The sequence below is a fragment of the Opisthorchis viverrini genome (assembly GCF_000715545.1).
Source record: "Opisthorchis viverrini unplaced genomic scaffold opera_v5_81, whole genome shotgun sequence".
Classification (NCBI taxonomy): domain Eukaryota; kingdom Metazoa; phylum Platyhelminthes; class Trematoda; order Opisthorchiida; family Opisthorchiidae; genus Opisthorchis; species Opisthorchis viverrini.
The window spans coordinates 386,835-410,307 of NW_008751736.1; the positions used below are offsets into that span (position 1 = coordinate 386,835).

The 23,473-nt window shown below is 44.4% G+C and overlaps 2 protein-coding genes across 2 annotated transcripts in view; one reads left to right on the forward strand and one right to left on the reverse strand.

Annotated features, from left to right (window-relative positions):
• Nucleotides 1-4,673: 4,673 nt before the first annotated feature.
• The window catches only part of T265_04696 (hypothetical protein), a gene marked incomplete at both ends in the record, with an annotated part of 31,606 nt that continues 12,806 nt past the window's right edge, over nucleotides 4,674-23,473 (reverse strand). The window contains 6 exons of the mRNA XM_009169500.1: nucleotides 4,674-5,145; nucleotides 5,280-6,046; nucleotides 7,627-7,688; nucleotides 9,524-9,725; nucleotides 14,358-14,494; nucleotides 18,470-18,755. Of these exons, the coding sequence (XP_009167764.1) occupies nucleotides 4,989-5,145; nucleotides 5,280-6,046; nucleotides 7,627-7,688; nucleotides 9,524-9,725; nucleotides 14,358-14,494; nucleotides 18,470-18,755 (1,611 nt within the window). The remainder of the gene's footprint in view (nucleotides 5,146-5,279; nucleotides 6,047-7,626; nucleotides 7,689-9,523; nucleotides 9,726-14,357; nucleotides 14,495-18,469; nucleotides 18,756-23,473) is intronic.
• Nucleotides 8,384-8,578, forward strand: T265_04695 (hypothetical protein; the record flags this gene model as incomplete). The annotated part of the gene is made up of 1 exon (XM_009169499.1): nucleotides 8,384-8,578. One exon carries the CDS (start codon nucleotides 8,384-8,386, stop codon nucleotides 8,576-8,578), a length of 195 nt encoding a protein of 64 aa, XP_009167763.1.

Consider the following 23,473-nt stretch of genomic DNA (forward strand, 5'->3'; position numbering starts at 1 on the left):
TATATCATATGAAAACATATGAGCCGCTGTCATTCTCATGCATTCCTTTGATTGTGGAAGATTCAAGGAACCTAAAAATAAGGACAACCATTCCATGAAAGAGCGGAGGAAATTCCAACACGAAGGAAGTACCGGGCCGCAAGACTGGTGTACACCTAGGTGTGTAGAGCAGTCACGAAGCATATGAATTGATTTAATACTAATCTGGCCAGTTAGACTGGCGCAAGAGACATCAGACCTCGTGTAAACTGATTGTCAGGGTCAGTGTGTGGAAACAGTTTATCTCACAGGATCACAAGATTACTTTTGTACGAAACCTCCTCTCATTCCAATAAAGCTGTCCATTCGCATGCTAGTTCATTTACTGCCACCACTGCAGGTGTTGTCTTTTGGTAACATTCTTAACATTTTTTATGGCTTGTACTTCCCGCAGTTGACCCCAGCTTGCCACACAGTATATACTGTTTCATCACTTGCTACCGCTGCTATCGCCTTCAATGCTGATAGGCTTGAAAACGTTCTGCAATTCTCCTTTTATCTTTCTCTGAACACATTAAGCAGAGTAGATTCCCAATAATTAATTAACAAAAGTTCAAATAATGATGGTGTGGGGCAGTCTGAAGAAAGAAAAAGTGTCGGAGAAAATGAGGCTAACAGGCAGTGTCACCTTTTAAATCCTTGCATTGATTGTCGTAGGGATGCGTAACCCGGCTTCTTATGACCCAACAGCAGCCGGTGACGCCAAGCTGTCATAATTGTGAACATCTTCCTCGAGGCAAGCCATAAGCTGCGTATTAGTTGCACGCTCACCACAGTTGTTTAAGCTCTCTGTTAGCTTTACTCACTCTCATTTGGTTTTAAAGAGGAACCTACTCTGGAAATGAAAACCTGTCCCAAGGCAGTAAGCAGTCTTCTTTAGGTTTTATTCGTGTCGATGTACAAGTCAGCGGTCAGTGGACAAAGTGCTATCCTGGATGTTGTTCCGTGTGATCCACCATGGTTAGTGGAGCTACCCCTTTTGACTGACATCATATCTTCGAGAGTGAACTTGCAGAACACCAGAGAAGTAACTTCGGTAAACCGCGTACTACTTACTAGTTTTTTTATCATGTGTTGCACTATTTCAGGACAATGGAACGTGATAACGGAAGGAGGTTCTCCGATATAATGAAGAGGGTGCACAGTACAGACTAGTTAGACTCCACTGCTTTAAATAAGCGTTGAAAAAGGCCAGCGTATGAAGACACCACCATAGAACAAGTCCATAATCTTTGTCTAGCTGTATCTGTGTGTAGACATCCACCTTCTGATGGATAGCTCTGAACGAAGTTGTGTTAGAATGACAATCAACAAACCCTCCGCCGGTCTGGCAGGCCAAATTGACGCATCATCCTGCTTCAAGGCCTAATAATAAGAATACCAACGTTTCTGTTGTCATTATTCACTTGACGTGCACTTAGATAACCTGTTACACATATCAAATCGGCATGTCCTCGAACGACTTCTGTTTTGGTGGCTGAACTGTGAACCTACCTGCTGCTGTCAGCGGTCAACCGACGGCACTTTTCTGAAAAACTCAGTGGATGGATGGCCAGTGCGTCTATAATAACAAGTCGAAACCCGTGATATTTTTGTGGGACATCTCTAAGGATAAAAAGGTCAAAGATAGGTTGACAAAAAGGTTGATTCACTTTGCTTACCATACCAAAAGCGGTCCGGCAAGACCCGAATAGATCCGGCCACATGCGATTCCAATAAAATCAAAAACTGAATCGTTTCAGGTGCTCGGTGCAGCTAAACCTCTTGACCGGCGTTCTGAGCGGTTCTGTTGAAATGCGCTAAAAAGTGCACTACTAAGAAACAAACGAGTAGCCAAGTGGCCGCTGATATTTGTCGCAGTGGACGAGTATGGAAGCGTGCAGGTTTAATGCAAAGGGATCCGATGTTAAGACATCTGGACAGCAGGGAAATAAAGATATTTTGGCGTCATGCCGAAGTAGTGGATCAACCCAGCGGCCTTTGAGAATCTCCCCCGATATAAGTCCAACACGCGACAGGCGAACTTCCGTCAGACAGTCAAGTTAGGTTATCACTTTATGTTTTGCCTTTAGATCAACCCAGCGGCCTTTGAGAATCTCCCTCGATATAAGTCCAAAACACGACAGGCGAACTTTCGTCAGACAGTCAGGTTATTTTTTGCCTTTAGGATCAGTTGTCCTGCTAGATGGGTTACTTAAGCCATGTCCATGAAAGTACAAAGATTCTACAACACTCAAACTGACTGTTTCCGCGTTCATTTCACGTTGCCATGTCATGGCTTATACCGTACGAGCCTTTCACTAATAGTCGCTCGGAACATGCATGATCGCTTTCTTCAGTCCAACCACCGCAAACCTGAGGAACGCTGGACAATCTAGGCGAGGAAGTAACCCATTTGTTCTAATGAAATTTCAAACTTTACCGTTTAAAAATAAGCTGGATGGAAGGATAACAAGGTCTCCTATTCGCATTTGTCAGCAAGTGGTTCGTAGCCTAAAAATGAAGCATTCCATCAATAGGTGCCTTAGGGGGTTGCTACGAAAAATAGTCTCGAGACCCACGCGCACAACTAGGAGAGACGTGTATCTCTTGGATAGAAGTTCATAACGGATGCTCTGCAATTCAATCGGAGAAGTTAAGCAGAAATTTCCGAAGATGTAACATGCAACTTTAACAAATTCCAGTTCTAAATCCACCAGCAAACAAACTACATAATGGGGAAGTTACCGTTAAACTATCAAGGTGTCAGTTGGCTGTGAATGGAGTCGCTAGCTACACACGACGGAGCTCAGGCAAAACAAAGCTAGCCAACAACACACTTGGGGTAGTAGCATGGGGACTATCAAGGACGCGTGGAAACTGTGGATTACAAAAGTCCACCACTAATTTCTTATGAAACGGTTGATGCTACGGAACCATGGTAACCCAGTGGTCATGACAACAAGAAACCAAGTCAATCTGCTTATTGCTAAGACTAGGGGATTCCAAATGCAAGAAAGAGGTCATCATCAAATGAACAATACTCAGCAAAATTCTCGACCTCACCCAGTTATCAATTTCCGCGGAAGCCGTAGCGAAACTTTGCTTAGCTGATGGCAAAGTAAGGTAAGCTGAGGCAAAGTTCAGTGTCACGGCGTATCCGGTAAATATCAGGTTTTTCGGATGCAGCAGAACTTCATGATAAACTTTCGCTGAAATCAAACACCGGAGGCAACTAAGATGACCAGTCAAGGTGCTCAATAGTTTGGAGGTCCTGCGAATGCCTCGCATTCGAGAAATTACTCTACAAGGGGTACATGTCAACCTCAGTAGACACTGAAAGGAAGATAATCGCAGCGGATTGGGCTACTGTGAGGCAGACTGAGGTGTTAACAATCAGATCCAAGGAGAATACTGCTATCTGGGCCAGACCTCATTTTTTACATGTGACAGGGTCGCGACAGAATACCAGAATGACGATGCGTTTACCCGTTTGGGCCGAAGTCATCAACTTTCGAACTACTACAAATATCATAGTGCGACGTCATCAAGTTCATGCTCCTCCGGCAGCTACTCGGTCCTTTTTAACCGGCGGTAGTCTCGTGACTTGAAGTTTGCTGAGGTTGTACCGACCAAGTGGTCAAATCAGCTGTCGCCTCGAATCCGTGGTTGTCCACCTGACTGAACGAAATTGTGGCATCCATAACAACTGTACAGAATGTACGCATTTACCACTGAAGAAAATGCTGATGATGGTCAGCAACTGGACTTAATCAAATTTGAACCTAGTGCTGTCATCCGCGGCGTTTTTCGATAACCCGACCAGCCTCTCAGAGAGGTAACCAAGTGACTGATCCTCATTTTTGTGTTCAATGTGTTGGTGTGACAATGCGAAATGTGTGTATCTTCAGTGGGATGGGATTACTTCTTACTGGGCTATTCGGACAATAATGGGTTTAGTACTCGTGTCTGAGGAAGGCTACAAACAAGAAATACGAAGTGAAGGATTGCTTTGATCGAGAATTTCTGAATCGTTATCTACGCTGAGGCGCGTATTGTTCAAAACATAACAATGGGTCTTAAACGCGGTTGATTCTATGAAAGGTGGTCATAAAACATCAATTCCAATGCATTGAGTAGTTTAGTGTATCTGAAAATAAGGTCCATTAACAGTAAACTATCAGAAAATTTCAAATCTAAGAATGACAATCACCAATAAATGGACCAGCCTTTAGACAGAGACCACAGCAGTCGGATGAGACAGTGGACATCGAACGGGACAGGTGCGTAAGCAGAGGTCTGTCACACACAACTCTGTACTGTTTTTCTTTCCAGATAGGATTATGTCTCCGAGGAGGCATTTCTTATGGTCATTTACCTCTTAGAAGGAGCCACCTTTGTTTTGTGATTTCATGTGCTCTGCACAGAGGGTTACCATAAAATCGAAAACACTTCATACAGCGGCAATCTGTGGAGACAGAACGACCGAAGACAGATGGAAGTTTCATCATTTCACTCATGGCAAGCTCAGGTTAATTGTCAACTCGCTCACTCTACTTTACCTCACTGCAGTTGCCTATTGAATGTATCGAATTCTCGCTGCCCATGCGCATGAGCTTAGGGATTGAAACATAAAAGTACAAACTACTTCCATCATTTATATTCTCATTGTACATTGCATAGCTTGATGAGACTTTTGAGGGATAATGGTGAGAATAATTTCAGGCACTATAAGCGTGGATGTTACTGTCCGGCGCGACAATGACAATGTGAGATAATTGGCAAATTGAGGACGGGGGGTGGAATGGAAACAATGCAGAAAAGTGAGGTTGCTCTGAAAGAAACATTAGATACGTCACAGCCTGTCCGGGAGGAGTGACTTCTCCTCTTCAGTAAGAGATGCATGAGATCAAATAAAATAATCCGGGTTGAGCGTGCTGGTTAGGGGAGAAGATTGGGTAGCGGATCGGTCATACAGCTAAACGTCGAATCCCACATTCGGGACAAAACTTTGCGGTCGCGTTCGGGAATGGACTACCACACTCGTAACAAAATTTATTCAATTTACCCTCGGGTTTTCGGTTGTACGACTCGGTTCCATGCTGAATGTTTGGTGTTCGATTGGGTCTAAGAAAGACGGCAAAAAATGGAAAATAAGTTCAGTAATTTTACTAGTAAAAGGGTAGTACACATCTGAATGTTCCAATACCAACGGGTAACAGAAATCCAAACAGACTGACAGAACGAAACCATGTGCCCACCTGTTCAAGTCTTGCCCCGGTCTACTGAATGTGGGTTGAGTGTAACTTGCCGTTTCGGTAGATGTATCCAAATCAGCGTGGACACTGAGACCTGGAGCACCCTCTGAACTTCTGTCTTGTGATACAAGGCAACTGACATTCAACGGTTTCCGAGGCACTGGTTGTGTAGTGCTTGAGGGCGTGTTGGATGTATCGTCTCCAGAATTCGTATTACTATAGGGCACAAGAGACGGTGGTTTTGCTTCTACATGACTTCCGACGCGTTCCGTTGGCGGAAGCTTTATTGGTATTCTACTTTCGCTTTGCACAAGGTCACGTGCAAACTCTCTTGCTTGGACATAGTCCTCATACGTTCGGCCAGAACGCAGGACCAGACCATGTCGATTACTCATAGCCGATGACTCATTAAATACTGGAGCGGAATTTGTACTGGTCGAATCTGTTGGAACGGTAGAATGGACGGACTCGCTCCAGGTAGAACTAAGTGGATATTGTTGCCTATCCGAAGGTGCACCTTGATCATCTCCAGAGTCATCTCTGTACTGTGAACTTTGACGAGTACGGCAATATGCGGGCCTGGGTGATCTTGGAGACTGAGGTTTCGGTTGGCCGATATTTAATTGGGCGGGAGGGCTAACTATGGACATTTGCCTAAGGTCGGCAGGTCGACTCAAGGGAACATACCTTGCTCTGCCGCTAGCCAGACTGCGCGGGCAATTGTTTGGGAGTTCGTCACTTCCGAAAGTTGGCGATGGGCCGTTAACTGACTGTTAAGGGAAGATAAAATAGAAACTTAAGGTTAAACAGTAGATCGATAAGTTCAAGTTGACTGTGAAGATATCGTCATATCGAGACGTGTGCTACAGAGGGATAACAAAAAGGAACACAGAATCATTCTATCATGTTCCGTGTTGTGGAACTGACCCATAGCACGATGGTGTGCGGCAACTACCGAAGAGCACGCCAGTGGCACAAGCCCCTGTTTCATAGGATACGCCTAACAAGCAGCAACTCATGCCACATACCAGCCTTATTACTGAGGAGCGCCGATAGACAACGCTTTCGGTTGAAGGATATGGTGGACAGGATATTCAGCTGGCTTGCTAGCTCACACCATTCCAAATGATAAACCAATGTCAGGTTCTACAGTAGTATTCGTCACAACCAAGACAGTTACTGGGTCGTCGTTCGATGGGTCGGGCACACCAATCACATCACTCAAGTGTGAACACGTTCGCCTGTTCAGACGTAAAAATTCAGATGTGTGTGTCGGTGGAGTAGTGGTTACACGCTCGCCCCGCATGTCAGATGTCGGCGGTTCGAATTCCGACACGGCCATTGGATATGCACAGCTTATGAGCTCTAATACGAGCGAGACTCGAGTCCAGTGCTTCCCTTTGGTGTGGACTCACCGGAATAATTACCGCAGTACAGGATCACGAGAGTGGTGTGACCATGAACAAAATACCTATCTCGCAAAACCCAACATTGCAGCCAGAAAAGTTACCCAGTGGGTTTCAAGCGTGTGTCACGCTACCTGACTAGCGGGTCAATCGATCGTCACAACTAGGACAGCTACTGGGTCGCCGTTCGATGGGTGGGGTATTCGATAACTGTCTGTCGTTATGAACACATTCTCATCAGTCGAAACTCTTTGTTATCCAAAGAGTCAACAATCCTAGACATCTCAGCTGAAGATTACACAAGTCCTATACTACTGATATTACTTTCCGTCATCGTAATGGAGGTGAATGTTCACTAACGAAGTACTGTGTAAAATCTGGGTTGCAGTGCACTTTGTGGTTGCCTGCATTTCGATTACAGCAGGCAGAACAAAACAGAAAGAGGATTATGAGTGGTAGTGCTCAGAATAAACATCAGGTCCATGGATCCATCCCGGTGAGTTACTGAGGGTGGAAGATTGACGAGCTCCAAAAAGGGTGACTAGATTTCTTTCTCCAAGGGTATGTTCGGCGTGGCTGTCTACTGTGATTGATACATATAGGCCACATTACCGCTTTATGACTACCTGATAGTTCTTCGTACAAAATATCCATTGGATGCCAATAGTCCGGACAGTTTTACTATAATCGCCTTGGTAACCGAAACTGTATGGGACATAGGTGGGACACGGTGTTGGCAGGCCCAGGTATTTTTAGTATGGAACCATACAGATAAGATAGTTGCTTCCTCTGACACACAGTGTGTGAATAAATAACCTCTTCGACTTTTTTATCAGGTACATCTCATCTCGGGTACTATCCGGATAGGTGGGGATATAACCTGGGAAAGTTCCGCATGAGACAGTGTAGATACGCATTGAAAATTAGGGATATAGGAATCTCACCGGATTATCTTGGTAGGATAGGGCATCCCGACTTGAGCGCGTTGAGTAATTCGGTATGGCACCTTCACATGTAAAGAGAAATCAGGCATAAAATGAAGCGTGGCAATCTCATACGGAAACGATTTCAGAGTTTCAAACATGGAAGATGATGGATGAGACGCATTCATCAGTCGTGGTGAACATCCACAACCCTCACCATACTATTACATGTTAACAATTTCCTGGTTAACATGGGCGTTACAGATTCGTTCTTCCACCTACTAGAAATGCGGTGAAGAATTTCGGATACGCGTGAAATCAATCTAGTTCACCTGCGTGTACGACACACTCAGTTGTAGGTCAACCCAACATGGCCTGCAGGACACACACCGTAGTTGAGTGAAGTAACACGCTCAGAAGCTTCTGCGTTGTCTGTAAAAAGCCATCCGTTTGACTGCATTTTGACCCTCTGTAGCATGATATTTTATTGACTGAGAACAGCAAGCATTTTATATTAGAAACTACTTGAAAATTTGGTGATGTGCTCCTCAGGATTGAGTCATCTTCGCGGATGATGTCAAAAACACGAATTGAAAATTAAATCTACTATTTGAGGCGTAAGATTCCACTGAGAGGAGTAATTCAAGGGAGTGAGGTATGGAGTACCCCGAGATGGCAGTAAACGTGGTTGTCTAAGCCGTTGTGCTCTCACGGGGTACCCCACTACTCATTGGTACCCATCTGACGTCCATCAGACAGCAAACACCTGCGTACGACAATGTGGACGTTCCGGAAAATGGGCGAGAAATACTACGTGAAGGCGACGAACTTTCCAATAGAAACCAGTGCTTGGGATCAGCAATTCTATGGTGAAGGCCTACCGATGGCCGTGCTTCAGCGTGGCTCCGATCCCGAAGTGACAAGGATTGAAGCATCACTCAAAAAAGATATCGATTGCATCAAATATCGATAACACTCCCGACAGTGGCACTTATCTTGAAAAACGTGAACAGCTCATCACAACTGCTCCTGAGCAAATGGTATATATCAACCATATATGAAGGCCTAATGGCAACACTTTGTCAGACGTAAAGCAGGTTAGTAGGCATACGCGCAAAAACCTATACCATTTGATTGACCAAGCTTCGACAGCCTCTCCAACAGGCGGGCAACCGTGGTGGAGTTAAATGTGATTCAGATTGGCAAACCTGGTTAAGATATCTCTCGAAGATCACACTATTCGTACCACTCCAGCCTAAAGAATAACCAATCAGGATAGGATATACACCAGGATGGCCCATGCGAAAAACAGACGCCATATTGGTCTACAAGGACGCTTTGAAGGTAAATGAACCTGACGGAACAGCAGTAAAAGTTGTGTCCAGGAGGAATCATTCGGCTGTTTGGGCAGTAAGAGAGTGGACGAATGGAAACGTTGTGCTAGTTACAATACTATGTGTTGCACACACCGATCGCTACCGTTGGGTTCGTGCCCCGAAGTAATTTAGAAGGTTTCTATTTCATGTAGTGAAGGCTACTGCGTAGATCGCATTTGCGTATGTTCATTCAACCTTCCTGAACGACTGCGTCAGGAGGCAGCGACACCGTCCTAACAGGTTCGGAGTGACGAGGACTGCAGTAGTACGAAACGGGATCTGGGGAAAGACAGCCTATCACAAACACACGAGGTACCCAAAACTTCAATACCTGCCGTAAACAACCAGGGGACCAAAGCAAAAGTATATTTCAATGTCCATGCCGTAAACACCAGTGCAGCAAGGCAAAAGTATATTTCAATGTCCATATCACAAGTGAAAATTGGGATCATTTAGGGCAGCTTTTAACCTTGTGGTTGTTTCCTATTGGAAATTTCACAAATCACACGAAACCGGAGAACTCAGTTTTAGAAAATACTTACGTGCATACTTGTTTTGCGAGGATGACCCTCTCCGCCCGCCTGTCGATATCGATCCTCGCCCGTTGTGAACATTTGTGGACATTTCAGCCCTGGAGTCAGCTCCACCATTGACAGGTGAAGGTGTTGGGCGAGAATTGGTGGACGGTTTTCGGTACTGCCCAGGAGTATCTCCGCGACCGTCTCCAAGGTGCGTGGGAGCGATCTGACCACAAGTACGAAGAAGGATTATAGCTATAGTGAGCCTCCCCCCACACTTGGATAGTCGTGATGTAGACGTAATACACTGCTCACAAGGTCGTTGAAAACTCTTCAACAGCGCACTACCGGTTTTACTGTTTTTGGGGCTCGTCAGGTGGACGCAGTCCACAGCCTATTTCGCCTGAGTCTAAATTGCACGAAATTCGACCAAACTGCATGCCAACTTAGTTTTCACGATGGAATCACCCGAATCTTCGCGGAATATCTCGTTTGAGGAATCACAAACGAAAGATTCAGCTTGCTTTCAAGTAAGTCTCCTTCGAAAAACAACTTTGCATGTGAATGAGTGCATCTGCGGAATAGTTAAGTTCGCTTCGGAACTCTTACCCGAAAGCTTTTGACTTCATCCGCGTTACAAGCCAAATGAGTATGCCGCAAGGCGGTGAAGCACCAGTGTTTCTATCATTGAGGATGAATCATACTGTGGCGAGTCTTAGGTGTCTCGGACGTGATCTCAAGAATATCAAAGATGTTCCAGTGACTTGCCATAATGAGTCTGTTAAATGCTACTGAAAACTCTCCGACAGCCCCAGAACTGGTTTTGCCCTTCTTGGGGCTCATTAGGTAGGCGTAGTCCCCGAATTTCCGCCAACCTTACGTTCTACATGGACATGAGTAGTGTATTACGTCCATGCAATGTACCGCGACATCTCGCAAACTGAAAAATGGGGCTGCCTGGTGCAGCAAATGCGGTTGAATAATTAAATCAGAGATTCAGGTGAGTTCTAGATGAGCCTCCCCTCAAAACCGAATCGGTGTACAAATGAGTGTACTTCGCTGTTGATCACTTTTGTCCAGATAGCATCCGAGTCATCGCACTTTTTTGGGTAGCTTGACTTCCAGGCAACGAAAGGCTGTCATAGTTGAAAGGCTCTGTGACGTTAGTTGTTCGTTAATTCACCCACACTTTTTCAGACTGCGGATAGCTCAGATCGGTTTTTATTGCTCATTCATTGACTTTTCTAGCGTGTTGAAATATATTCCATTTAATATATTTTAACGGGTGGAACATTCTGCTAGCTGAAACCCTATATGGTCTTTGTTTTGTAGCACATTTAGTTGAATCTCCAGTTAGCATCAGCCTAATTCGCAAATAAGTGTACCTGACTACTGTCACCCTTTTTGCGTCAGCCAGATCTACAACTAGACACCCAGATCCACAGATGTTTAACTTTTTTGAGACCGAAATTGCGCTAGAAAATTTATGAGCTTCACCTCACCCACTTCGTTCACCCAAAGTGATTATGGCTTTGAGTGATCTGTGGACTGAACACCTTCAAGATACAACACAAGCGAGATTCCACAGTTTGGATCCACTCTGAGCTTTTGGTCCTACTGACATGAAAGTATCCAATCCCCCTAGCTTTCTACAGGTATTCTGTCACTGACAATTCTTGTAATGGACAAAAGGTGGGCCCAAAAACAGCTCGTCCAAATCTTTCTAATTCGAATTACCTTGATGCATGTAAGCCATAATACCCCATCCTAAGAATGAAATGTTTAAGAAACTTACTGATATGTGTGTCTCGCTTTGCGTTCACTAGTCCTTGGAATAACCACAAACCTTGCTACTATTGGAAGGAAGAAGGCTTCGTTGCGGATTTATTTATTAGAAAACGCCAACTGACCGGTTACAGATCATTGGACAGGGAAGCAAGCCTCTCATTTGAATCTTATTTACAAAACTGGACATCCTGAACGCATCTTCTTGAACTTTCCTGGGTATTCATTGAATCCAATCATTCATCGCTCAAATCCAAGCAAAGCGACTCCACAAATTCCGCAACAGATCTCCCCTTTTAAAGGGACGCAAAGCGAAATTCCACGAACAACACATACCACTCGCGTGCCTCCCCATCAGTAGTATCACCGTTACACAATATCTACTGTATCAGAGCTCATGTATATTAGTACCTTAAAACTTCCGATTGACCCAAGATAATCGGTTTCGATATCTACTGTATCAGAGCTCATGCATATTGGCAACTTAACATTTCCGATTGACCCAAGATAATCGGTTTCGAATAGGCTACTGTCACTGCAGGTGTCGCCAAAGCATTAATGGAAATAAACCAACATCCAGTATCCAATTCGATCACCGCTCGACTACACTTAAGAAATCAGGCGTATCGTCCGGCGGATCACTGAGTGTCCACAAAACGAAGCGAAAAACGAGTGGGCATCGAACGTAGTTAACCGAAGTAGCAGGCCGAAATTTCATTTACTCGGTTAGGCTGAGTGGCTTGCTATTGGAGTGAAGTTATACTTTCGTATTCCTGCTTTTGACTGGCATACGGACAACCGCATTGCTTGCTTTGCTTGTTCCATACATCTCTTGCTTCAGAATGAGTCGGCTTCTCGAATGCCTTCACTGACGAGTGTCCATAGGTGCCAGTCGTAAAACCGGAGTTTGTCAGGTTTATTACTGATTTTATGGTCAAGTAACAGTGCATACAAGCTTCTTGTACCTCCCAGGTTACTCTAACTGACGAGCACTGAAGTCACGAAGAAAAATGAGGATTATAATAGCTCCAGGAGATTGGTTGAGAGCGGTCGATGACAAACTTGCCCGCGGACAAGTTCAGCGAGTCCGATGGTCCTCTGCTCACTGTTTAATAGAAGAAGTCATGCTGCATGAACCAGAACAAATTGCACGGAATATAAACTGCCAAACGTTGTCGCTCAGCCTCGAAAGTTCGTGAGAGATAAAATAAGCTAGTGAACATTTGAAGCTAATCCAACCGAGTGTGGTGAGCTAACCACACCCCCTCATTACAGTTCAAGTGTTTATACTGATACGTGTTTGCAAACTGTAGAGAATAGAGCACGCAATGAACCAGAGGGGACTTTCGACTACCAAGCCGTTGTAGGCTGGACTGATTTTGGGTGCGATTCGTATGTATCCCCAGTCAAAATCAGACGGTGTCTTGTCATACCGAAGAATGATTGATTAACGGCCAGAAAAAAACTAAGTCATCGACAAAGGGGATCGGCTACCACTGCCTCCGGGAGTCAGAAAGTTCGGTGTTTGATTGTGCGGAACAGAATCCAAATTAATATGGAAAGAAAAGGCGGGTGTTGTTTGCAAGCTGACATTTTTTTATTAGGTTGTGCTGCGTAAACAGTGAATGAAGCACATAGTCATTCGCGTATTCTGTGTACGCATGTTTGCATAAGCGTCAGTCTGAATGATCATGAAAACCAAAGAAAAATCTATTATTGTAGTATGAAATAAGAAGGCGCTTCCGAATAAAACACTCGTCTCTTACTTGTGACGTGCTGTGAGACTCAACCAGGTTTCAGGTGAGTAACCCGTGAAAACCAAATCGATCTGCAAATGAATCGAATTTCGTACGATCTGGTTTAAAGTAGATCATGAGGTTGACAGAAAACCGGGCACTGCGCTCACCCGATGAGCCCCATGCAAACTGTAATAGAGCACGCAATGAACCAGAGGGGACTTTCGACTACCAAGCCGTTGTAGGCTGGACTGATTTTGGGTGCGATTCGTATGTATCCCCAGTCAAAATCAGACGGTGTCTTGTCATACCGAAGAATGATTGATTAACGGCCAGAAAAAAACTAAGTCATCGACAAAGGGGATCGGCTACCACTGCCTCCGGGAGTCAGAAAGTTCGGTGTTTGATTGTGCGGAACAGAATCCAAATTAATATGGAAAGAAAAGGCGGGTGTTGTTTGCAAGCTGACATTTTTTTATTAGGTTGTGCTGCGTAAACAGTGAATGAAGCACATAGTCATTCGCGTATTCTGTGTACGCATGTTTGCATAAGCGTCAGTCTGAATGATCATGAAAACCAAAGAAAAATCTATTATTGTAGTATGAAATAAGAAGGCGTTTCCGAATAAAACACTCGTCTCTTACTTGTGATGTGCTGTGAGACTCAACCAGGTTTCAGGTGAGTCACCCGTGAAAACCAAATCGGTCTGCAAATGAATCGAATTTCGTACGATCTGGTTTCAAGTAGATCATGAGGTTGACAGAAAACCGGGCACTGCGCTCACCCGATGAGCCCCAAGAAGGGCGAGCCGGTTGTGGGCTGTCCAGGAGTCTTCAGTAACCTCGTGAGTAGTTCGGAACGTCTAAATCAAAGGTTCTGTTTGAGGCGATCCTCTGATCCATTCTCAGTTGAAACTGTTGTGACACCACAGGGAAGCTACCACTGATATCTTTGCAATGTACTACTCATAAGGTTTCAAGTAGAAATAAGGTTGACGGAAACTTGGGGACTGCGCCTACCTGATGAGCCCCAAGAAGGGCGAAACCGGTGGTGGGTTGTCAACGAATTTTCAGCAGCCTTATGAGTAGTGTATTACGAGCGTACGTGTATCGCAATATCTCAAATATCGTACCGACAGAAGCATGAGGCGGCCTGGTGCAGCACATTCAGTTGCCTGAGAACATCACAAAAGAGAGATCAGCTGGGTTCCAGGTGAGTCTCTCGAAAAAAAAACAAATTAGTTTGCAAATGAGTGTATATTCGCTAAGGTACTATTGAATTTTTGCAGTTGGTAAAAAAGTAGCTATAAACGCAGAGTGTGAACCGTGCAAACTCACAGTTGGTCGTGGAATACCGCGCCCACGTTTCTGCACTTGTTGCTGAATATTTTTGTGTTTTTCTTCGCAGAATTTTATGTGACGTTCTGCTGCTTTCTCATTGAATCTTCGAGAGCACCATTTACATTGGACCAGGGCTAGAAGAACGAAATACACGTACAAGGGTGCTGTTAGTCGAGACGAAACGGATTTGTTGATCAGTTCAACAGAAGATGGTGATCGCATTTTACAGTCTCACAAAGTACGTACGGGTGAAGACTGGCACACTGAAACCTTTATTACCGAGACTGGGTTGGCACGAAATCCGTAGTGTCTTCATGCCTGTGGTGGCAATACACTTTCGGTTGAGAATGCACAAGGGCGTACGGACATGTAAAGAGCCAGTCGGAGATCACGGAATGTCCTGAATTTCACCTAGGTTGGAAGTTAGGTTTTCCTAATACAAGAACAAAGCAGGTGAAGAGCTTATATTAGTCGGGGAGAGCAAACCCGATTACAGCTAATTATACAAAGGCAGGTGCAAAGAGCGAACACCTGCCTTGTGTTGGTTATGTCCGGCAAGTGATAGTTTGGGTAAAGTGACTTGCACGCTGATTACCGAGCTTGGTGGACGGGTTAACTACCACCTGACTAACAAAGCCACGTAAACCAAAAATATGTCGATACATTTTTGACAATGTTGGGTGTCCCCTTGGCAAAAGAGCTGATTGATGAGAGGCTATCATCTGCCTGCAGACCTGCATTACCATCCTGAATACGAGTCTGTCGTCCTCCCAGATGAACAAACCGATAGCTACCTACCAGTGTAACGGTGATACTACTGATGGGGAGACACGCGAGTAGTATGTTTTGTTCTTGTAAATTCGCGTTGCGTCTCTTGAAAAGGGATATCTGTTGCGGAATTTGTGGAGTCGCTTTGTAGCATTTGCTTGAATTTGAGCAATGGATGATTTGGGTCAATTAATATCCAGGAAACTTCAAGAAGACGCGTTCATAAGAAGATGGATGTCCAGTTTTTGTACATAAGATGCAAATGAGAGTTTTGCTACCCTGTCCAATGGTCTGTAACTGATCAGTTGGCATTTTCTAACAAATAACTCCGCAGCCAAGGCCTTCTTCCTTTCACCTGTGTTGCATGTTTAGTGCCATACACCGAGTTGCAAACACCTGTTTCTATTGAAAAAATCAAATGGTTTAACTATCACGACAGTTCGGTGCCCAGCTACCACACGACCCAAAGGATATCACACTATTTCGTTTTACTCTTCCAGCGTGCCCTCCATAAAGTGGATGCTTCCGATGAATGTAGTTGAAACGGTTCCTTGTTTTGGTGACAAGATCAAATTGGTTTAGTTACGGAAGACTACGTGGTGAGCAGCGTGACAAGCGACGGATTGGGTTGCAATTTGGAAATATGATGGACCGGAAAGATCCCACTCACCGTTTACCATGACCCGCTACCTAAAAATGAATATCCCAAATATGAACAGTATACCTTGATATGCATACATCTCGCTTGTGATGTTTACAGGCAACTGAGTGTGCTGCACCAGGCCGCCCCATGTTTCAGTCGCTACGATATTCGAAATATCGCGATACATAAATGTTCGTGATGCCTGGAAACATCACAAACAAGAGATTCAGCTGGGTTCCAGGTGAGTCTCTCACAAAACCAAATTAGTTTGCAAATGAGTCTGTTTCGCTAATTTCGTGCAACTTGGGTTCAATTAAAACATAAGTTTGACGGAAACTCGGGGAATGCGCCTACCTGATGAGCCCCAAGGGCGAAACCGGTCGTGGGCTGTAGACGAATTTTAAGCAACGTTATGCATAGTGCATTATGAACAATGTACCTTGACATGCATGCAGATGGCATGTTGACGTGAATGTCGGCCAAAAAGTCGCGCGTAGGCGGTACCTCCTGTTTTACTTTTTTGGAGAAAAGTTGCTCATAAGATATTTCTGGTCTTGAGTCACGCCGGCTTATCTTTACTCAGCGGTTCTACAACAAAGAGTGTTTATTACCGTGAAGTAGTTTTTTAAAGCTTCTCTGAGATGTTTAGGGTGCATCAGTTAGATACTTTAACGTTTCAAGGTTTATGACGAACTCTGAGCATACTTCTTGGATCTGAGGAAGGGAGTCTACTCTCTGGATAGTCGGTAGAATCAGTCTGCACCAGCCACTTTCTAGTGAGCAAGTCCTCTCCGAAATGAGGTCAGATACGGTAATATTTCTCAGATGAGGCAACCATTATAGAAATGGAAATAGCCTTATTTGAAAATACTTTCGAAGTTGACTACTACACCTTCTTGCCGGATGTTTGCCTCCTGTTGAATAAAGATGAGAAATGGCACCCGTCATAATGACAAGATTTCGGTAATGATGAGCGGATTCAGTTATAATGGGAGGTGGTCGTACTGTAGACCGATCAATGACGCAAGGCTTATGAGTGCCGTACACAACCATACGATCGTGGTGAACGGAAGTCGTTGCAGGTTGTTACAATTACTGTAGGTGACATCAGAAATGATTGATCCAAACAAGGCATTCCAAGAACTCCTGCCCTTATGTTGTCCCGGTCCTCGGCGGTTTGATTGTGCGAAATTCCATCGTTTAAGAGCCATTATCTTCGAGCGAAGTTAAATCAAGACAGCTCATCATTATTATCATCATTGTCAGCTGTAAGAACCGCGTAATTGTCGGGGGTTGTAGCTGCCACAGTTTCGTTCACCGATGATCTGGGGAGTTGGAGTAGGTAGCTCCCGCCTCCAATCGAAGCAGCTGCCTAGAGTACCATCGAGAATTCTTCAAGAAAAAGTGATGTGGTTATGGTAAGGTCATTTAGACTAGACCTTAGCTAGACCTTTCCGAATGGAGGATAGGTTTGTCCAAAGTCCATAACAGAGTTCCCCTTTGGCCATGGTTTAGTTCCCTTGGAAAGAGGTCGTCTCACTTCATGGTACTTGAAGGAGGATTATCAGGCTTAAAGCGTGTTGAACCTAGCTGAATGCATACTATATGAGTAAAATCTGTAGAATGGCGAACACAGCTTTTGTGACTCTGAAAAGCCCCTTCAAGAGGCCAACTTACATAAAACCAATGAATCCCACGTAATTTATGAAATAGACAGAAACTACCTAATGTTGTTCATTCCAACCACAGCTATGCAGAACTCAATTTTAAGTTTTCAGCCGGTTTTTTTCAGAAGTTCCAATCGCATTAGCGTCCAACGTTGCCAAAATTTTGAAGATTGATTAAAAGGAAAGCAGAATAATCACCGTTCTGGTCGAAAGTAGGCATAAAGCGAGCATAGCACTGGTGATAAAATCATAGTCGTTTAGCTGTAGCACCCTGTCAGTGCCTAGTTGCCATGCCACCCGAAGGAAACACCGAGACGGAGATACTGTCAGGTTGCCCAAGAGAAGCCAAAAGGCCACTGAACTTCCGGTCAGCGAGTTCACGCCTTAGCCACTGAAATACCTCGAGATCATGGTGTTGATTACCGGTAATTAGTTATCTCATTTCGTCAAGGTGACGTGTCTCTTTAGGGATACACTTTGATTCCTCAAAATGAAAACAATTTCCATTCCTCGAAGGTACGGTCCATGTTCTCTGTGGATAGAATTTTTGGAAGATGGAAGCTTAGGGGGCAGAATGAAACTGAGAAGGAGAAAGGTGAAATTCATCCGGATCCGATATGAGACAATAGAATTTAGGTTTTCGATAAAACTGAGTTAAAATTGAATAGGACTAACGGTAAACAAACTTCGTCAGGCTAGGAGCAACGAGATATTTTGGGATGATCCGACGAAAACTTCTGCATTCCAATGTAGACATCTCACACTGTGGAACGACCAGCTAAAACGGTCTTTTCTGTAAGAACACATGTCTCATCGAAGGCCCTCACATGTAGGATAAATTAGGAATAACCCTCGGCCGGCTGGAACAGGCAGCCAAAAGTCGGTCAAAACTGACAGGCAATCACTCACGTCGAATCGTGGTAGACATGCGCAACTAGTCTATGAGAGTTTAAATAAGCCTAGTCGAGATAGGAACACAGATACCCTCCAAGAAGCCTAGTCATGTAACACAGGCTAACCAAATCACTTACAAGGATCCACAGATGGTGGCGGTGGAGGGGGTAAAGGAGCACCAGTTTTCTTAGCCATGGTGTATTCCTTTGCGGCCCGAATTGAAGAAATGAATTCCTCGTGCTTTTTACGCCACTGATTTTTCCTCTCCAGCACTTGAGCCAATTTGTACTCCCTCTCTTGTGCCGTAGTCGTGGAAATCGGCTTGGTCGGGGGAATTTGAAGCTCACGCGAGCGTTGTTTGCTGCTATCGAAAACCTTGCGTCTTTTGCGTGCATTTTTCATACAAATCGGTTGGTGTTTTGCCTATTGGATTATAAAGATATGAAGGTAGGTTGAGGAAAGTAACTGGGAAGAAAGCTGTTGCCCTCAATCAAGATTTTTTCACGTGCACCCCCGAACATTACTCAAAGCACTTGCAGGATGATGGAATAAATCATCACCCTTCATCGAGAACGACACCAGTCACAGATATAGGCGCTTTACTTTCCTACTCGGAGGTACCTCGGTACCACAAATCTTTCGCCACCCTGAATTCTCACCAGCCCTTCATCGATAACGACACCAGTCACAGATAAAGGTGATTCACTTTCCTGCTCGGATGTAAACAAGGCGTTCCTCGGTACCTCAAATCTTTCGCCACCCTGAATTCTCACCAGGATAGAAGAACAATCTCAATACAATCCCATCATGATGGAGCGAACGACAGTGTTAAGTAAGAAAAAGAGATCCACTTGGTTTTTAGATACTCACAAGGTAAACCAGATGGTACTGAATAGGTCGAATCAGGTTGAACACCTGTTCATAAAAAATCCGGATGGTTTATTTATTTTAAGCAAATTCAAGTGTATACTCTTTGTCCAAAAAGAAGCACGCTTCACTGGTGGTTTCCCGATTGGAAAACAGACCCTTTAGGTTTTTTTTATTAGGGCAGTGCCAACGGAAAAACTATATAGCTTCGAAATCTTCAGCGCGAGACACCCAGTATTAGGTAACATTTTTCTAATTTCTCTTTGGCTTTTTGGTTAATTTTTCATAAAAAACAGGTGGGCTTCGTTGTCAAATAACGAATAATTGTTCAACTGTAACACCAACTCAGTTCATGGCTTCTATTTCACCTGAAGGAAGCACGGGGACTGGAAAACTACCGGGCTGCACGGGACTACACAGGAATGGCCAAGATGCCTGGATTAGGTAAGAACCACGGACCTTCCGGTTACTGAGTCTGCGCCTTAGCCACTGGGCTGTCTGGAGCTCATACCCCACGGGACTAGCCAATGGATACTGAACACAGCCCGGAGAGAAGAAAATACCTCTCAAATTGGCACCCAGTTGCTGAATGGTGGACCAATACTAACAATACCCCGCTAATCATCCCAACAAATGAGTTTATTGGCTCAAGGTGGCGGCTGGCCGGCACGCTATGATTAGGTGAACACCAATCACTCTTCAGAACGGATCCATTTTGTCTGATCGTCATATCAAAGCCTTTTGATGTGAATGACTATCTGTAAAATAAATGTAAGATATCCATGTTCCCGCGTGCATGCATTAGGCCACTTTTCTAATTTCCGTGTCTTCTGGGGTCAAATGAAGTTCAGGACCTATTGTCGAGTTGAGACCAGGTTTGACGGCAAGTTGGAGGACGTCGCTGTTCGTTAAAAAACAGCTCCAAATCACAAGCTTGTTGCTCAGCTTCAAAATTTTGGTGCGCTGACTTTGAGTTTGTTGTATGAAATAAATCTCGGTCGGTCGTGATTTAGCCCTTTAATCAGTGTGCTACATTCGTTTAGTTTAAAATAAACATGTTCTTACATAAAAGGACCTCCAGATCTGGAGTGAAAGTGGATCACGCTACACCTACATCGAGCTTTGTGTCCGTTTCGCACATGATCGTGCATTGTGAGAAATAACTCCCAATGGAATCCTGTACAACTGGGGTCCCCCGGACTTGGAGGACATTTAAAAAACCAGTCCTTCGGATAACCACTGTGCCATCTCAGCCCAAGAAGACGAAGTCTGCTATCGGTGTCACGCAGGACACAAAAGACAGATAGATAATCCGGTTTGTGAACTAAAATTCTCAAAAAAGAAATCAGAAAACCATATCCACGAATAGCACTGATAGCCTTGCATCAATAACCAAGAAGATGCAAACATCCTAAAGGTTAAGCACACCTCTTGATTCTGCCTGTGATTATGATCCGGCCCTTTCATCTCACTGTCTACCATGTCTCCCGATTTGACACAACAGAGTTCACCAGAAACCACCTGCTGAGCACAATAGTTCACCCAATATTCACTAGCTCGTCAAAAGATGTAGGATGCAGGAGGATTGTACAACTGGTCATGCAGAACCACTTGGGGAACCGTTTATCCTTTTCTCCATTCCATTGAAGCGATATCCTTGGAATGGGGTGTGGTGAAATGAGCCTTATTCGCAAAGTCGGTTCCCTGACTGTTAACTCTGCTGTCCATAATCCCGAAGGTGTTGAAATCTACGGGTTTCGATACGTTGTTAATTCAGAATAAAGATTGACGGACAATGTGTTTACAACTTTTTGGGCTCAAGACCAGTATTGACAAACACACTTGGTACAACATAAGAACGTACTGGTATGGAGAGATACGGGGAGATGATTATGATTATGATGAGGTATAACGACAGCCAACTTTAGCTGCGCATTTTAGTCGCTAAAATGCAGTGTATGCTCCAATGAGATTACGCGCTGTGTCATGCAGCGTTTCCAACCAACTGCGACAATGAGAGACTGGACCTCAGCCATAGCATTTAATTCGGCTGTAGCCGCTTTTATTCCACGTTGACATGTCGCGGCCGGTGAACCTTTCACCAACAACTGCTTATAACAGAAAGAACCCTTTTTGGGCATATGTAATGCAAACTCATTACATCAACTTGGTAAGTTCAGTCTGCCGCCTAAAAGCTTTAGATTCGTTACCAAGCACACTCCCATACACTATCTACTTAATTACTCAGTGCTCTGCTACACAAAAATCACTGATCAAACTTCTGAAGACATCTAAGGTCTAAGGGCGGGTCAACCCTCAGGGTCATAAATTAAGACCACTCTTGCAACGCACATCGAACTGGTGTTTACCGAAGCGAGTGCTGCTTTTCATGCCAAATTGTGAATGGCTGAAGAAGAGGGATGACCAACCCTAGACCTGGCACAGGGATATGAAGAATACTGCGAACGTCCTCGTGCTGTCCGTGCTAATAGCTGGTAATGTCCGTTTTATGGCTGACGATCTGCATTACCGGTGTTATTGTTTCCGAATTCTATACAACTTGCCTGAAGAGGCGTTTAGACGTGTAGAAAACTCGAAACGACTGTGGAGCGCCACCTACGTTTATTCTTAATAAGACATTCACATAAATCACGATTGTAGGGCAGTAAAAACTCAGTGTTCAACAGTGATATTATGCTGCCAATGATGTTGAGGATGGTACTGATGATTCTGATGGGGAGAAAAGTCTGTTTCGGTACCATAGGTGGCGCAAGTCGGCAAATGCTGCCTTGGATTATCCAACACTGTCCCCACTTGTTACAGCACAATCTAGACTTATGCCTCTCTCAGAATAAGCAAATCGATAAACATTTAAGGTTGTTTGTTCTACAGTTTCAAAGAAGCACCAGGAGACGAGAAATACTGAAGTAGGAATTTACACGATGTTGGTGCAAGATGCAGGCGAAAACATTAGGACATTTCCTGTGGTGTGTTTCAAGTACGATGCGAACAGATAGCCGTCCCCCATAATCCAAATTCCAGACATGATTTCGACACTTAGGCCCGTGGTTCCATGAAGTACGCACTACATAAAACCGTCGACGACAAAGTTGTACAAGAAGGAATGGACGGTGTAACCCTGGCAAACTCCACTGGTTGTGAAGAAACGTCTAGATCATTTGTTGTTTACCCGACAGAAGAGATACAGAAACGTGGTAAGAAAATTTTCTGTAGACTTTTGGGGCGCTCCCTCCCCGTTTACAAAAAAATATTCTATTTAAACACAGAGTCCAAAGCTACCTAAGGTAGATAGAAATCGCAGTTGTTGGTCTGCGGCACGCTCAACGCTGTTCAAACATTTGAATTAATCTCAAGATATGGCCAGTGAAACCCTCCTCCAGGCCAAAGTCCTGATTGCTGTCACCGGAACTGCATCTAATGTATCGGGAGCAGGTCTCATGGCTTAAGTTAAAACCTAATATAATTGGGTTTTAAACAGGTACCAACCAGCAAACACAAGTTCCTGATAGTAAGTGCATACAAAAACCCAGTCAAAGCGGAACAATTATTCCACTCTTGATTCCAATCCTTGAACAACGTCAGGAGAAAATCATCTAGCTCAACAGATGGATAATACTTCAAGACAAAAAAGCCTAATCATACTTTGGCAACTTATAAAACTCTATACTTACAAGTCACAACTCAAAATGAGCGGAGCAAATGAAGACAAAGAGATGGAGAGACAACCAAGCTGTTGTGTAAAATATTCCGCCCGATGATCTAGACGCCGGTCTGTCACATGTTGGATTCTTGGTGCCATTCTTAATTCACTCACTCTAAGGTCCTGCTTTCTGGATTAGTTGAAACGGCTTCCGTGTGGTAGTGAAGTATAAAATCCATTACCAGCAAACTCAGCTGCGTTGGTTGTTGTCGTTATCATGGATGAGGACCTCGAGACGGGCCATATAAGATGGTTAGTTGGTTGTTGACGTTATCATAGATGGGGACCTCGAGACGGGCCATATAAGATGGTTACAGACATCGTCAGACATGACCCAGTCGCGCCTTCAATGGCGCTCATGCATCCAAGCTACTGCCTTCAATGCATAGCTCCTTTCCCAACCCCCCACTTAACAGTCCACCTACAGTGCTGCAGTTACGCACGGATTTGTCGGCTCGCCTCCAATGCGCAGCTATCTATCCCACCCCAACCCCAAATCATCGGTGAAGGACACTGTGGCAGCTACAACCACTGTACGACAAGTACGCAGTTA